The 16,065-nt window shown below is 57.9% G+C and overlaps 1 protein-coding gene across 2 annotated transcripts in view; it reads right to left on the bottom strand.

The window, feature by feature from the left end:
* Positions 1 to 632: 632 nt before the first annotated feature.
* Positions 633 to 16,065, bottom strand: part of Clptm1 (CLPTM1 regulator of GABA type A receptor forward trafficking) — a 24,810-nt gene continuing 9,377 nt past the window's right edge. For both annotated transcript variants that reach the window (XM_010623203.3, XM_010623202.2), the window contains exons 3-14: positions 11,833 to 11,956; positions 10,995 to 11,153; positions 9,176 to 9,293; positions 6,141 to 6,226; positions 5,512 to 5,632; positions 4,806 to 5,050; positions 4,211 to 4,304; positions 2,491 to 2,681; positions 2,125 to 2,220; positions 1,723 to 1,858; positions 1,108 to 1,275; positions 633 to 983 (exon numbers count right to left, since the gene is read on the bottom strand). In XM_010623203.3, coding sequence (XP_010621505.1) covers positions 748 to 983; positions 1,108 to 1,275; positions 1,723 to 1,858; positions 2,125 to 2,220; positions 2,491 to 2,681; positions 4,211 to 4,304; positions 4,806 to 5,050; positions 5,512 to 5,632; positions 6,141 to 6,226; positions 9,176 to 9,293; positions 10,995 to 11,153; positions 11,833 to 11,956 — 1,774 coding nt within the window. In that variant the 3' untranslated portion in view covers positions 633 to 747. The remainder of the gene's footprint in view (positions 984 to 1,107; positions 1,276 to 1,722; positions 1,859 to 2,124; positions 2,221 to 2,490; positions 2,682 to 4,210; positions 4,305 to 4,805; positions 5,051 to 5,511; positions 5,633 to 6,140; positions 6,227 to 9,175; positions 9,294 to 10,994; positions 11,154 to 11,832; positions 11,957 to 16,065) is intronic.

The following is a 16,065-nucleotide window of genomic DNA, read 5'->3' as shown; positions in this document are numbered from 1 at the left end:
ACGCTGGAGTAAAGGCACCCGCTCAGATGCCACTGCTGACGGAGGAAGCCAGAGAGGAGCATGACCCTCTAGTGGTGGCCACTGCACTTACGAGCTGGGCCTGCTGTGGCATGGGACACATGCAAGGCTCCAGGCACCCAGGGTGTGGAAAGGGGACAGTTCTGGGAGGCCCGAAAGGACAGCAGGCAGGAGTGAGAATGCAGGTCACTGTCCCACCGTGTCATGACTTTACCTGCAAGCCTCCCTCCTGATGCAGAGCCACCTGCCCCCCGTCGAAGCTGCTCCAGAAGAGGAAGGCAGGCAGAGGACGGGTGGTTGTAGAGTTTAAGTTAAACACCCATATGAATTTATTAAATCCAGACTGTGTTAAAGGGTGGCGGTCTGGGAGGAGGGGTCGGGGGCGAGGAACAAGATGATGGATGACCGCAGGCGTCCCACAGTGGCCCCGGCCCCTTCCCCGCCCGGACCCCACAGCGCTGAGTCCGCGTCACCATGATTCCCAGTGGTGCTGGGGGGCAGGGCTAAATGGCTGGAAACACACAGGGACAGACAGACAGACGGCGCCTCCACTAACAGCCAGCCTGGCCTGCCCCGGCCCCCGCGTCACACACCGGGCCCTGGCCGAGGGCATCTCCCACCGCCCGGCCTGATCTGTCCAGGGAAAGGGCCACAGGGAAGGGAGGCAGGGGGCCAGGGAGGCAGGGCGTGGTCACCAGGAGCCGGAGCGGACGAGGAGGACCACGGTGGTTAATCCTTTTTCTTGTCCTCTGCTGGCTTTGGAGGGGCTTCCTGGGGCTCGGAGCTGGCGGCCTCCTCGCTGGCTGCGGCGGCAGGCGCAGATGTGAGGGCCCCCGCTGTCGTGGGGGTCTGGGGCACAGGGGTGGCTGCTGTGACGTCCTCTCCACTCATGCCAAACTCGTTCACGCGGGTGGGGTCAACGCGGTAGATCCACCGTTGGTAGAGGTAGATGAAGAACACCACGTCTGCGGGGACAGGCGGTGTGAGGGAGGGTGGGGAGGGCGGGGAGGGCACCCGCCCTCCGCCCTCCGCCAGACGTAGAGATGGTCACAGGCCCGAGTGCCTGCCCAACCGCCCACCAGGCCTCACCATCCCGCAGGCAGCCAATCCGGTACATAACAGGCATCTTGATGACAAAGGCGAACAGGTCGTCAATGAAAGTGTTGAGGGCCTTGTAAGTGAGCATGCGCCAGGGCAGGTGGGCCACAGATTTGAGCTTGTAGTTGATGAACAGCTGGGGGGTCATGGTGATGAAGCCTGCATGGCGGTGAGGGCAAAGGCACTGTGAGCGCAGGGGGCTCCCTGTGCCCTCCAACCACATGTCCCACCCACCTCTAGCTTGCTCTGCTCCAGGGACACTGGCACCCTTGCCACCGCAACACCTCAGGCACGTGCTACCTCTGGCGCCGGCATTTGCCCCGCCCTCCGCCAGATCTTTGCATGGCTCCCTCCCTGGCACCTTCCTGGCGCCCATTTGAACGTCACCTCCTCAGAGACGTCTCCCTCACCCCTCCCGCGTGCACCCCAGCTCTTCCCTTTACGGGCTCATCCCTTGCCCTGAAGCCTGGCTGCTGTCTGCTCTCTGGGTTCCCCACGAGACAAACTACTCCTCTGGGGACAAAACTGGAACTGTGCTGTTCACGTCCTCCCAGAAGCCGTGCCTGTACCGGGGCTGTCGTCAGCTGGCCCGCTGCACACGCTCACCGAAGGTCAGCAGGAAGCCGTAGAGCATGCTGAGCACCCAGGAGTACCAGCCCTTGTGCTCCAGGTACAGGAGGCTGTAGACAGCGTAGCAGCCCAGGAGCGGGAAGAGGATCCACGACAGGTACCGGAAGGCCATCTGTGGGTCACATGGGGCTGGAACCGGCTCCAGGCCCACCTGCCACCTCAGCTCCCCACCCACACCCCCACACCTGGTCTGGCAGGCTAGGCCAAGGGAATTTCCAAGTGGCCCTGGGAACTCTGGACTTGGCCAGGAAGTAGGTACAGCAGGCAGGAGACACAGGGTGTGACATGGGGCCCCTAAGCACTTAGACGGCCCGGCCCTCTCCCCTCGGGCATGTGGGTGCTTGGAGACCACCTCTGGTGGGCTGTGGGGACACTCACGTCATCATACACTTTGGTGGAGGACTCAATGTACGTGGACTTGTCTTTGAAGGTCGGGCAGGGGAAGATTCCCGCCAGCCTGTGCTCCCGGTCCAGCTGCACCCGAAGGAGGAGGCTGCGGTCAGCTGTGCACTGGCTCCCGCCACCCGCTATGCGAGAACCAGCAGCTGCCCTTCCCCACTGTTCCCAGTTCCCCTGCTCTACGTGTGACCCAAAAAAATCCCCTGGTGTGAAAATCCCCTAGGTCCTGGGAGCGAGGCAGGCGTCAGGAAAGCCCCAGGGACCAGCTCCAGGGTCAGCCTGGGCCACACCATACTTCTGCTCAGCTCTCCACTCCCCTGCAACACCACAGCGGCCCGAACTCACCCGGACGTCCATGACCTTGGTGATCTTCCAGAGGTCAATGAGGACCCCGATGAAGACGCTGACCTGGACCACAAAGTTGGTCTCGTTGTCCAGAATGTAGAGCAGAACCACAAAAGACTGGAAGACGCCGAAGAAGACGGAGCGCACAGACAGCCCCTCCAGGGACTGCCGGCTGTTCCAGAACTGGATGTCTGTGTGAAACGGAGACCCAGAGTGTGAGGAGCTCTCTCCTGCCAAGGCTCTCGTTCCCGGGGCACCCATCCAAGCACCCCAAAGGCAGGACCTCTGTGGTCCCCAGGTATCACAGGTGCACCCAGTGGCCCAGGGGGACGAAAGCCAATCAGGGAAGCTGCCTCCCTGAGGCTGCACAGCCTGGCACGGCGAGACCCGGCCAGTCGGGTCTATGCCATGTCGTGGTGTGATCCTGTGCCCTCTGCCCCGATGGAACCGCGACACGTGCTTGGACCACCTCCCCAGACACTGTCTCCATCACCAAGGAACAGACCTGTGGGTACCCTTGGGGTGCAGACCAGCCCCGGGCTCTCTCCATGCAGACGCCCTGGGCAGCCTGTGTCCACACAGCCCCTCCCACCCCTGCTCTCCCCCGGGCATCTCCACGCCTGGCCAGCTGAGCATCTGCCAACTGCAGCCACAGGGAACCAACCTGACCCATCAGGCCTGGCTTGGAGGTGACACCAGGCCATGGCACACAGGCCAGCTGGCAGTCACAGTCCTGGCTCACCTGCTCCAACCACAGGGTCCACTCACCAGCCCACTGCCCATCACACTGACCCCTTACTCTTTTTTTTTTTTTTTTTTTTGGGGATGGAACTCAGGACCTTACACTTTCGAGGCAAGTGGCACCACTGAGCTAAATTCCCAGCCCAACCCCTTCCTCTTGACCAGGACAGTCCAGAGGTGGGGTTCGGGGGGAAGCAAGACTCATACCCGCTGCTCTGACCATGGGTGAGTGTGCCTCAATTCTTATCTGGACAGAGGCAGCCAGGCCAACCCAGTCCAGGGCCAGCAGAGGGGTCTAGGAAATCGGTGCTGCCCCCGGCACGGTGAGGTGATCTAACGCCAGCTAACAGACCGCCAAGGGCACAGAGAGACTGCAGGAAGGGGGCTCCTGGCAATGGCAGTGTCACTGTCATAATGGTCCCCTCACTCCTCACTCACAGAAGCCTCCTCACTAGACAGTGAATGGGGTCCTGGAACCACTGCCAATTCAGAGCTCTGTGACCATGGCAAGCAACCTCTGGGTGCCTCCGCCACCTCACTTTAGCCAAGGGAGCACCACTGAGGTTGGGGAGCAAGGGGCTGATGAGGGCCTGGCACATGGCCACTCAGCCTGGTTGGCCTTAGAACCTAGGGGCCTTTGGGGATGGGGTTCGGCCCAGGGAGCCTTCCCCACAGGCAGCCTGCCCAGCAGGCGATGGGAGAGGCTCCGGGGCTTCCCTGGCTTTGGCCTTGGAGTTTCCCAGCCCTGCTTCCTGATGGTGCCAGCCTGGCCTCTGCCTCAGCCGCAGGCCCAGCCCCTCCCTTAGAGCTGTGTGTGGTGAGAGGGTGTTCTGAGACTGGGAGTTTTAGGGCCACTGTCCCTCGTCAGCTCACCAGGCCTCTGGAGAGTGGGGCTGAGACGCCAGCAGGGGAAGGGTATGGGGCTCCCCCACCCCCAGGCGCCCACGCCTGCCTCACAGTCCTGCAGCCCCACACCTACCATTCTTGAAGGCTAGGAACTCAAAGACACTGTGGACAATGGACACGATGATGGTGAGTGCCAGCAGGTAGGGGTTGGTCTCCAGGAGCGCGACCTGGGCAGCGGGAAGGGAACACGTGAGCACTGCCCTCCCCGGACTGGCAGCGGCCCCTTCCTGTCCCTGCTCACACACCCTGGCCATCCAGAGGGAGAAAGTGCATCAGCCAGGAGGGCAACGAGTCAGGGAAAGGTAAATGGGGACAGAGGATGGTGGTGCGCACAGACCCGGGGAAGAGGACAGGGAGGCATGGAGATGGAGGGAGATGGGTGCAGGGGAGCGCGGAACACAAACCACAGTAAGTGCAGCTCGGAGCCAACAAAGCACAGCCTCACTGTCACACACTGGGCCAGAGACGAGGAAGGGGAGGTACTCAAGGACACTACCAGCGAGGGCAGACACGAAGTCAGGGGGACAGGGTGGGGCGGGCCAGGCACTCAGGATCAGACGGCCGGGGCCCATTTCCCACCCGCTGTGGGGGCTGCCGGGGGATGTGAAGCCGGGGTACAGGAACCGCTTCCCCTTCACCTCTGCGGACGCCCCCGCCCGCCCACTCACCTTCACCGAGTCCTGCTCCTCGTCCGATTGTTCATACAGGTCATCGCCCAAGAAGTTCCAGGGCGACTTCGTGCTCTGGGCGGCGTAGAGCTGCCAGCGCCACAGCGAGAGTGGGCAGAAGGAGACGCGCAGCGGCAGGCTGGCCAGGCTCTCGTTGATGGGGTAGTAGTCCTTCTGCAGGTTCCAGTAGTCGTTGAAGTAGATGATGGGGTAGTAGTCGCCACTCACGGCATCAAACTTCACGTCTGTGGACGGGAGGGCAGGACCCTGTTCAGCCTGGCCAGCACCACGGCCCTAAGGGGCCCTCTGACCCTCACCAGAGGCGGAAGTGTTTCTGGGCTGTGTGTGCGGACCTCAGTGGAGGGGAGCAGGTGAAAGGGCAGTGGCTGAACAATGGAGGTGACCACGGCTCAGTTCAGGTCACAGCCGCCAGGGTAACAGCTCAGTTACGAAACTTCATGTAGCTTCCGTGTTACAAAAGCACTAGGAATCCAGAGTTTTGAGAGTAGTTGGCAGAGGAGAACATTTCTGGAGAGCAGCAGGGGACCCGCCACACGGTGATCCTGGCACACGGCAGCCTGGCCTGGGTTACCAAGGGTGTGGGGTTGTGGGAGCGTAGAGTGGGCAGGGCAGGGTCAGGAGATCTAGAAAGGCCTCTCAGGGCCCAGGACGGAGACGGGGAGATGCTGTGGCGGGCAGGGCTTACACTGGTCCAGGGGAGGCGGCACGCTGCCCTTCACCCACGGCGTGTGGTCGTCCACGATGTTGATGGTGATGTTGGGGTGCCAGTGGGAGATCACCTCCACAGGCCCGTAATCCTCAGCCCTCTGGGGAGACGGGGATGGGCAGCAGCTCAGAGATGGCAGAGGAGCCCGGCGGGCCTTGGCCTCTGCGTGACGACTGACGGCAGCACACCGTTCACGTGACCAGCTCGTGGCAGCCTCAGATGCTCCACCCGTGGGTCCCCACCCCGGGCGTGGACCACAGCCCCCCTCACATGGTGACCCCACCTCATGCAGGGGACCATGCTGTGCCTTCCTGGGTGACAGTCCGCTCCCAGAACACCAGGAGTCTCAGCGCGACCCAGCCTGTGACTGCCTGAGAGCTGCGTGCACACTGCCCGCTCCATGCTGGCTGTGGGTGTGGGTCCAGCCCCCACTTCCCAGCAGTTTCCGCAGCAGGACGGGGCTGGTGGCTGGACCCATCTCCCCGGGGACAAGAGGCTCGGGTGTGAGTGGCTATGTCCAGTCTTCCCACTCCCGCTGACTTCCAACCCTCCCCAGGGACAGAACTGAGGTTGAGGGCAGCCGGGCTGTGCACGCCCTGTTCTGTCACCTTGATCATCTCTGGGTCCGCTTCTGTCTCTCCCGTCAGCAGGTTCTTGGTTTTCTGGAATCTTCGGCGCTTGTACTTGTTGATCACTGAGGGTGGGGTGTGGGGAGCACTGTGAGACTCGGGGCACCCACAGATCCGGACGCCAGGCCACCCGCTGGCGAGCCCCTCCCTGGAGTCTCAGCAGCCCCGTCCCCTCCCACACAGCAACACCACCCCCATGAGTCCACCCCCTGCAGACCCCTCTCTCCTCCCAGCAGCCCGGCAGGGGACGTCCTCTGCCCACCCCTCAGCCGCCAGCCATCCTCTCCCCTCCAAGACAGCTGAGGTCACTGACTCAGGGCTCCCTGTGGCCACTCCTGCCCCACAAGGCAACCAATGATTCTTTCTAACCAAGTGGCACCAGCTCCCAGTGCCCTCTCCACAACCCTCCACCAGGGGCTCCGTCCTCCGGGAGCTGCATCCCCAGGAACAGACCACGTGCCCCTCAACAGTCCTCAGTCCTCGTGCCTGGCTCCCCCTCAGCCTTTGAGAGGCTGACTGTCTCCTTCCCCTGGCTCCCAGGCACCCTTTTGAAGGGGGCGGCTCCATCCTTCTCCCCACAGCTTTTATTTCCTCCACAGCTCTCTGTCACTACACAAACAGACCAGGCCCGGTCATCGGTGTGCTCCCTGAGTCTTGGCCAGTTCCGAAGCCCATGCTGTAGCTCAGAACCTGTCCTGAACGTGGCTGCCCACACAGACTCAGAGGCGACCCCTGCACATGCAGCTGCATGGGGGGTTGTGGAGCTTCCAGGGACACCTAAGCCAACAGGGACTAGACCAAAGTGAGAAAACTCAGGGCCAAGAGTCCCCAGCCAGGATCGCCCTTCCTTCCCAAAGCTCAGCCTGCCAAGGCCAGGCCGGCCACAGGCACCGCACACCTGCCCTAGGTGCTGCCGGGATCGCCCTCCCGTGTGCCCACCTCTGCCCTTCCTGCTTCTTCCTGCGGAAGGAAACTGCCTGTCCTGCTGTCCCTGGCTCAAGGGATGGGAGATGGGAAAGGGACCCGGCCAACAGCTCCTGGCTCTGTCTTCTACAGACTGAGGACTCTGGTGAATTCTGTCACATCCTGGACCTTCGTCCCTGTCCCTCCTCTGGAGATGGGACAGAAGCCTGATTTCTTCTTGCCCCAGAGCCTGCTGCTCTTACAAACACGAACCTCATCTCCACCCTCTCAGTAACTCGCTTGGGACCTGGCTTCAAGACTGGGGGGCATCCCTGTGGGGGGGGTCCGGGAAGGGGGAAGGGGCTGCGGGTTCGGCAGGGGGAGCCCAGCAGAGATGGGCCCTGGCTTAGTGGGTGACAGGAGACACCACAATGGGGAATGGCTTGTGTGGGGAGCAAAGAGCTCCCTGTGTCAGAGGTCAGCAAAGCCACATCATCCAGCCTGGAGGCTGCTGCCCGGTGGGCACTGGGCACTGAAACATGGCTGGTCCAGCTGGAGATGCACTGCCAGTGTGACCTGGACACGAGACTCTGAAACTTGGTGCCAAAAAAATCAGTGTAAAGAATATATCCAAAGCCGGGTGTGGTTGTGTATGTGCTCTAATCCCAGCACTCAAGAGGCTGAGGCAGGAGGATCGCCAAGTTTGAGGCCAGACTGAGCTATATAGTGAGTTCAAGGCCAGTCTGAAGTACACAGTGAGGCAGTCTCAAAAAAGTAAAAAAGAGGGCTGGGGATTTAGCTCAGTGGTTCCACCACCTGCTCTGCAAGTGCAAGGACCTGAGTTCGATCCCCACGTACCAAAAAAGTAAAGGTTTATTATTTTATGTAGATTCTTTATTGAAATATCATGCCACAACCTCCACCAGGCACATTCATAGCACGCTAGAACTCAGCCTGTGCCAGGCACATTGCATGGGACTTTTCCAAATTAGTTTTGTGGACTGAAATGGGCTCATCGACTTTTTACCCCAGCTAGTGGAGGCAACAACAAAAACTGACCACCCTATAGGCGATTTCCATACCAAAGAAGCAGGGAAGACCTAATGCATGTAAACTGAATGACATCTGTCACTGTGTCAGAAACAGCCGGATGGGTTTAACCAAGTCCAAGGGGATGCTAGGCATAGTTTTCAACAAAACATAGCCAGGTGGAAGACACGATGTTCAAGTTAGGACAGTGGGGGCTTTCGAGGGGGCCATTCTCCAGGGCAGCTGAAACTCAGAGATAAGAAGCAGCTTCTACAGCAGCCAGGGCACAGTGGCTCATCATATCCATGTAATCCCAGTACTCTGGGAGGCAGAGGCAAGAAGACTACAGGTCTGAGCCCAGCCTGGGCAATCTACTGAGACCCTGACTCAAAATAAAGAAAAGGAATAAAGAGCTGGGAATCTAGCTCAGTACAAAGGCCCTGGGTTCATTCAATCCTAGTACCAAAAAGAAGGAGAAAAAAAAAAAATGGTACAGGGACATAGCTCAGTAGTGCCACTGCCTGCCTCACAAGCGAGTTCAATCCCAGGTACCAAAGGAAAAGAAAAGAAAAGATCAGATCAGATCACAAGGAGCCAGGCAAATAGAAAGATAATTATCAACTCTCTGGAAAACAAGAACTTACACAAAAAAGGAAACAAAATATAATCAAATAACCATATTCAGTATGTGCTTGCGGTCAGAATAGCAATCACTTCCTCAAAGGCATTCAAGGGGCTGGAAGTATAGCTCAGTGGGAGAGAATAAGGCCCTAGATCTAATCCCCAACATCACGGGTAGGCACACGCTCACACTGACACACACACACACACACACACACACACACACACACACACGTGCAGTATTTAAACACTGAGTATTAAACTAATTAAAACTGTGTTCCTCTGCTGGGATTTCCTCTTCCACACTAGAGTCAGTAAGTAACATCCAAAACCCAAAGCCCAGCCCCCAGCGGTAGCGTACACCTGTTGAGTTCAAGGCCTGCATGGACTATATAATCAGAGCCTGACTCCCAAGAAACAGCGCCCTGGACGGTGGGGTCTGGCCGCAGGGAGTGACTTACTGCGGGACATGTGCACCGTGGCGAGCCGGCGGTACAGGGCCTTCTGCCGGGGGTCTGGGTGGAATCCACTCTTGGTGAAGTAGACATGGATGTAGATGGAGCCATTCTGCTGGACACTCTGCAAGGGACAAAAGGACAGGTGGGCAGGCAGCCACGGGGAAGGGCAGGGTGGGCCCAAGGGATGGCACCACCCCAACTCTGCGGCTGTGTACAGCGTACTCAGGGTGGGACGTGCGTGCAGTGAGTGGAAAGAGCCCAGCGCCGAGTGAGGCAGCCTTGGATTCAAATCTGGGTTCTGGTCTCTCTCAGAGCCTCCCACTATGTGGGCTCGAGCTTCCTCTCTGCCCCAGGGGCCCATCTGTGGGGTGCAAATCATCAAGGGCTAAGCCAAGGGCACAGTGTCCCTTGGGACACAAGGCCTGTCCTGTTGTCTGCTGGGAAATGGCCCGGGTGAGCTGGGCACAGCAGACTCCATCTCCCTAACCCGCCACATCCACGGTGCCACCCCACGTTGGGCCTGTGCAGTGCGTGAGTCACGTCACGTCACGTCGCCACGTCACAGATGAGGAGCTGGCTGGGGCTCACATAACGGACTGATGGGTACAGGGCGAGGAAGCAGGTCGGGACCCAGTCTGCAGGCTCTGTAACCCCAGCTCTCGCACTCCTGCCCGAGCCTTTTCCACGTCGCCACCTTGAGTCTCTCAGCCTCCGAGAGGGGGCTACTCCCACTGGGTACAGATGGGGAAACTGAGGCTTGGTAGGGAAAGCAAGCTGCCCAAGGACACCGGATTTGAGCATCCTCTGTCCTTCGAGCAGGGCCTGGGCTCATGGGCCACACCGAGTCCTGCCGTTCACTGCACCCTGACCCCACCCTGGAGCTTCAAGGAGGAGAGGCCGAAGTCCTCGGGAGCAGCTCTCCTGATGGGCAGACCGGGCCGGTCCCCAGCCTTCCCTGGGCCTCAGGTGAGGCCTGGGCTGGCATCTCAACAGGTGGCGTCAGCCACCTCGGAGTGGCTGTGTCCACACCCTCCCGGCCACCTCGGCAGGGACGGGGCAGAGATGCCCCTGCCCTCCCTCCCGGGGGATGGGGAGGAAGGAACGCGGGCTCAGCCTGGGAGGCCCTGAGGAAAGCTCCCTCTCACTGCTCAGCGTTCGCCAATCCTGCACCCGGTCCCCTAGTGGGGCTGAAGAAACGACTGCAGCCCGAGCCTCCCGGGCGTCGGAGACACAGGGAGAAAGAGCTCTCCACAGACTGAGACACCGGACGGACAAGGTTGGGTGGGGAGGACCAGAGACGGCGCCTGACCGCGCCCATGTGTCAGGGAAAGCATTCTGGAGGAGCCAGGACTTGAACCCCAGCTGCCAGAGTCTGGAGCCCGAGAGGCTGAGTTCAGTCACCGCCTGGACGACCTCGAAAGTCACCATCCTGCTCTGTGCCTCATTTCCCCACCTGTCCCTATCTATCTGCAGACAGATGTTCCTCCTTTATGGAGTACAAGGGGGTTCCTGTCAGCGGCCTGGCTTGGAGCCCTCAGCTACGAGCCAGATGTGCCAGCCGGGCTCCCTGGCCCATCACTAACCACCCCCGAGTTATCGGGATACAGCTGTGCACTGTGCTGCATGGTGAGGCGGGGGATCGCTTCAAGTTCAAGGCCAGCCTGAACTACACAGCAAGACTGTCTCAAAACCAAACAAAAATAAAGTCAGGACACGTCACCCTGGAGGCAGTGTGGGGACCCAGGCCATCGCAAACACAGGCTGCAGGGCCCTGCTTGCAGTCACGGAGCCTGGGGGCCGAGCAGGGCAGCACGGGGCCCACCTGCGGAATGTCGAGCTCGGCGAAGTGCTCGTAGCAGCCGTCTGCGTTCTCGCCGCTGGTCCAGTCCCCATACACCAGGTCATGCTGCTCCCAGAAGAGCGCGGAGGTGGCGTTGAAGTCTGTAAAGTGCTCGTGCTCCGAGATGTACACGTGCAGGTTCTGCACAGAGACCGGGTCTCAGCGCTGCCGGGCGGGGGCAGCAGCAGGGCCGGGCCCGCACTCATGCTCGGTTATCGCTGGGTGGGGACAGCGGGGAGAATGAACTCTCACCGCCCCTGCACCCCTCTTGGTCTAAGCCTGGGACGTCAGTGAGCAAAGAGCACCTGCGGCCGGGCCAGCCTGCCGCCCAACCTTCAGGGGCTCCCCCTGGATCTCCTCCCATCTGCAGCTTCGGCCTCCCGGCTGGGAGAAAGACACAGAGGGAGGCAGTGGCCCAGAGTGGGGAGCAGGCTCTGGAGAGAGCTGCCTCCTTCAGCCCACCTCTGTCCAGAGCCCCACGGCCACTGACCATGAACAGCTAAGCAGGAGCCACCTCCTGACAAGAGTCGTGTGAGACATGCTTCAGAGAAGAGAAAGTGGGGAGCCCACCCCGCCTGCCCCTCGCTCTGCACCGTGGAAAGCCAAACGAACACAGAGCCCCCAAAGACCCTGCCACCCCTCCTCCCACGCAAGCCAGCACTGAACACTGCGAGTTTCTGCACAGTTACGTGGGCCACACAGGCTGCAGCTACGGTGACGTTCCCAGAGCTGACAGTGGCAATGGGCCCACTCAGTCCCACCCACCCTGGTCACTCACGGCTCCTCCTTTGCCCCCGCACATCTCCCACTCAGTGGTTACCATTAAAGTGTCTTTGGGGAACAGGTTGCGGCTGGCGACGCGCGGGGCTCCTCCGGGGCCCGCCTGGTCCTGAGGGGCCGGCCCTCGGCGGAACCAGCTGCTGATGGCCCAGATGATGAAGATCCTGTGGAGGGAGGGCGCAGCTGTGAGGCCCAGCCTCTGCCTCCCTGGGTGCCCCCTAACTGTGCCTCTCCAGGGAGAGAGGCCACATACCGCTGGGTGCCGTGGGGCCTGGCACTGACCGGTCACGCGGGGCACCCACCCCAGGTCCTCTAGGAGCTCCTGGAAGCTAAGGCCCAGGAAACCTAAGGCCCCAGCCCCCCGGGTCTCCAAGTAAAAGGAGCCTGCCTGGGAATCTGGAATCCTTCATTTCAGAGGCACAAAACTTTAGGAAGAGCAACCTTTTGGGCGGTGGGGGCTACCAGGGATTGAACTCTTTGTGCTTGTGAGGCAGGCGGCGGAACCACTAAGCTAAATCTGCAGCCCAGAAAGAGCAACGTTTTCAGGCTTCAAATCAACAGAAAATTGGAGAAACAGGTGAGAAACAGGTTAGTCCTTATTTTCGGTCACAGCGGGCTAGGGTTCTCAGACCCACTTTCCCAGCAGGAGGAACTGCACGGACTCCTGGAGCTCATTAATACAGGAGCTGGGATGCAGCCAGTGGAGAGCACTGGCCTAGCTTATGCAAGGGCCTGAGTTCAGTTCCCAGTGTGAACACACCAGTAACAACCAGAAAACCCTGTGCATGATAAAACCAGCATGCAATGATAACTACGGAAAACATTACCACAAACGCAATTTAATGAGATAAGGTGTTTCTTGGGGTTTTTTTTCCTTCCCCTCACAATACCAGGGATCATGGGCACTCCACCACTGAGTTACCTCCCTAGCCTTTTAAAATTCTTTTCTGATACGGGGTCTCTCTAGGTTGGCCTGGCTGTACTTGAACTCACTGGCCTCCACCTCCCTCTCCCTCTGCACTGGGATTCCTTGTGCTACTACTGTCCCGGGCATGCAGGTCATCTTTGAGTAATTTTTCTTACTTCTTTGTGTTTTCCTTAAAGTTTAACAAACAAAACACCCTGTTCCAGAAATTGTGCCAAACCGCTAGATGTTCCCCATATCCACCTTCCCTTCCCCCTGCAGTAAGAAAGACTCCTACATATTAGGAGTCTGAGTCTACCACACAGAATAAGACTACAATTCCAATCTCCCTTACAGCCAGGTGTGAACACATGGAGAACTTCTGGCCAATGAAACGTGAAATCAATGTGTTACATGGGCGCCCGGGAACTGCACAGAAAAGGAAGTAGCATCTCTTGATTTTTGTTTTCACCGTTCATCTCCCCAGAATATGAATGTGATAACTGTATCTCTGGCAGCCATCTCAGGCCATGAGGATAAGGGGGACACAATCTAGCAAGGGTGGAAGAGAAAGCAGGAAGGAGACTGGGTCACGGGAATCCTCGGCTGCCTGCATTCAGACTGGCACACAAGAAAGAAACGGTGCTGGTGGTATTGCAGGTAACCCAGATGAACACAGCTGTGTAGTTACAAGTGAAAAGGGACACCCAAGAGGTTAAGAGCCCAGTCACTAAGCTACAGCGTAGATTAAGCACCCCTAATCGGAAATGCTCCTAGATCCGAACACTTCTGAGCACTGACATGAAGCCGCAAGTGGAAAATTCCACACCTGACCTCACATGACTGCTCACAGTCAAAGCACAGGCCCTCTGAAAGAACTCCCCAGGGACCGCGGGTGCAGCAGTGGGAAATCACTTGCCTAGCATGTACAAGGCCGAAGGATTAATCCCTGGCAGGACCACAGAAAAAAAGTAATTAAAAAAGAAACAAACACAATCATTTTCAGAGCCAGGCATGGCAGCACACCCTTACAATTTCAGCAGTCTTTGGGAGGCTGAGGCAGGAAGATCACAAGTTCTAGGCCAGCTTGCATTACACAGTAAGACCCTATCTAAAAAATAACCCTCCACGATTCTCCTGTGGGGTGTATAAAGTACCATAGGAACATAAATGGATTTGGTGAGCTTGGGTCTCATCCCCAAGATCTTATGTATATGCAAATATTCTAAAACCCCACAAAATCCAGCATTGTAAACACTTCAGGTCCCAAACATTCTGAATAAGGGATAATCAACTTGAACCTGTGGCCTTAGGGGAGACTTTGGATCTTTCTAGACTTTTGTTTTCTCAAAGGTTGAAATGTGGTAGGGCCAGGGATGCAGCCTGGGGTGCCACACCTGCCTGGCAAACTCAAGGTCCTGAGTTTGATCCCCAGTATGGAAAGATAAAAATATAAAATAAATGCAGTAATAACAGTATCTACCCTCATAGGGTCATCTATAAACACTAAAAGTTTTATACACGCACACACGCACACACAGTGGAACACCAGAATGGCCTAGGACATGGCAGTCTGTGCTTCAGAAGTATTCGCTATTCCTGTTATTTTCATCATAGAGTGAAGCCATGAGAAACTCTGGGACCGGGGCACAGGCTCGGCGACAGAGCACCTGCCTAGTGCGCGAGGCCCTGGGTTTGAGCCCTAGCACTGCAAAGATGAAAGCAAGCGCTCTGCTACGGAAAAGCACTGTGGCGGATGCCCGCATCAGGTTGCCACCCGGCTGGGCCCCAGTCCCGACAGGGCAGGATCAGGCACGGGGACTTGCCTCTGCCTCGGAGCCCTGGGCCCTGGGTTCTGGGGTCTCAGGGGCTACAGCCCAGCTAGGCCATCTGCTGCCTCCCAGGGATCTGTGGAGTGTGTGGCTGCCAAAGGTCTGGGATCGGGCTCTCTGGGGACCCTGCTACCTCAGCGAAAGGCTCCATGTGAGACGATGCTGCAAGGGAGCAAGTGGAAGCAGGGACTGGAGCTCTGCTCTGCTGAGGGGCGGCCTGTGGGCTCCGGGTCCCTGTGAAAAGCCAGGCAGAGACCAGCCCTCCCAGCCTCCTGATGCCCAGGCCTCTGGAGAAAGCGTGGGGTCCTGTGTACCCAGTTTCAGGTACCCCGTCGGAGGGCTCACAGGCCTTCCATGTCCCAGGCCCGCGAGGGAAGGGACTGTCCTCACGCTTTCAATATACTTGATAAGCAGATAAAATCATCGTAAAGCCCACCCCCCAGTCCCATTCACAAACATGTAAGAACTCTCCCTCCCACCCTGCTCCTTTCTACACCCAGTTGTTGCCCTGCTTCCACTCCAGGGACCGTAACATAGAGGACCTGCTCAAACCCCTGGACACCAACCCCCACCAAAAGTCACTGTCACATAATCAGCTTGAAGCTTTGGGGATTTCATAAGTCCCTCAAAATAAGCCTAAACGTCCTTTAACAACTCCAAAAGGGGCTGGTGATGTGTCTCAGCAGGGGAGCACTTGCCTAGCATGCCCAAGGCCCTGGATTCAGTCCCCGGTATCACAAGAAACGAAGACACACAAACAGACAGATACGCCATGATGCACTCTTGCAATCCCAGTACTCAGGAGGCTGAGGCAGGAGAAGCTTAGTGAGTTCAAGGCCAGCCTGGACTACATAGCGAGACCCTGACTCAAAAAACAAAAACAAACAATAAAAAAAGACTCCAGACAAGATGGTCTGCGAGCATCCACCCGAACTGATGTATGGCGCCGGTTAGTTTTAAGGAAGGAAATGAGACTGTATTAAAACTCTCTCTGAAGGAAGTGCCTCATGTACTGATGCAGAAAGATTTCTCAGATAGAGCAAAATGAAAAACACCATGGTGCAGGACAGAGTGTGAAACAGGCTGTTGCTTATGTGAAATGAAGGGAAGGATAAAACTGATCTTTATGCAGAGACACTTGGAGCAGCCCTAAATCATTATGTGGCCACAGGGAAGGGAAGAGGGTCGGAGCTCAGGGTGTGGTGGCAGAGAAGTTGGGGCACACGGGCAGGAACCACACCTAGCTTTGGGGCTGAACACAGCTGGGAGGTCTCTTCCCCACAAAGCCTCTCAGGTCGTAGGCAATGCTCTTGCTGTCTCACACCTGAATGGATTGGTGGCTTCCTCAGAGGTCATGGGCTACTCTGTAGCTGTTTATGTTTTCAGACTTTTTCTTTTTTTGAAACAACGAACAACAAGAGCAATCTAAAAAAGCAGTTGTGGGGCCGGGGGTTTAGCTCAGTGGTTCTGCTGTTTGCCTTGCAAGCCCAAGGACCCGAGTTCAATCCCTGATACCAAAAAAAAAAAAAAAAAAACA

The sequence above is a fragment of the Fukomys damarensis genome, unplaced genomic scaffold (genome assembly GCF_012274545.1).
Source record: "Fukomys damarensis isolate Sample0158 unplaced genomic scaffold, DMR_v1.0_HiC HiC_scaffold_19, whole genome shotgun sequence".
In the NCBI taxonomy this organism is placed as follows: Eukaryota; Metazoa; Chordata; class Mammalia; order Rodentia; family Bathyergidae; genus Fukomys; species Fukomys damarensis.
This window is presented reverse-complemented; position numbering and strand designations above follow the sequence as displayed.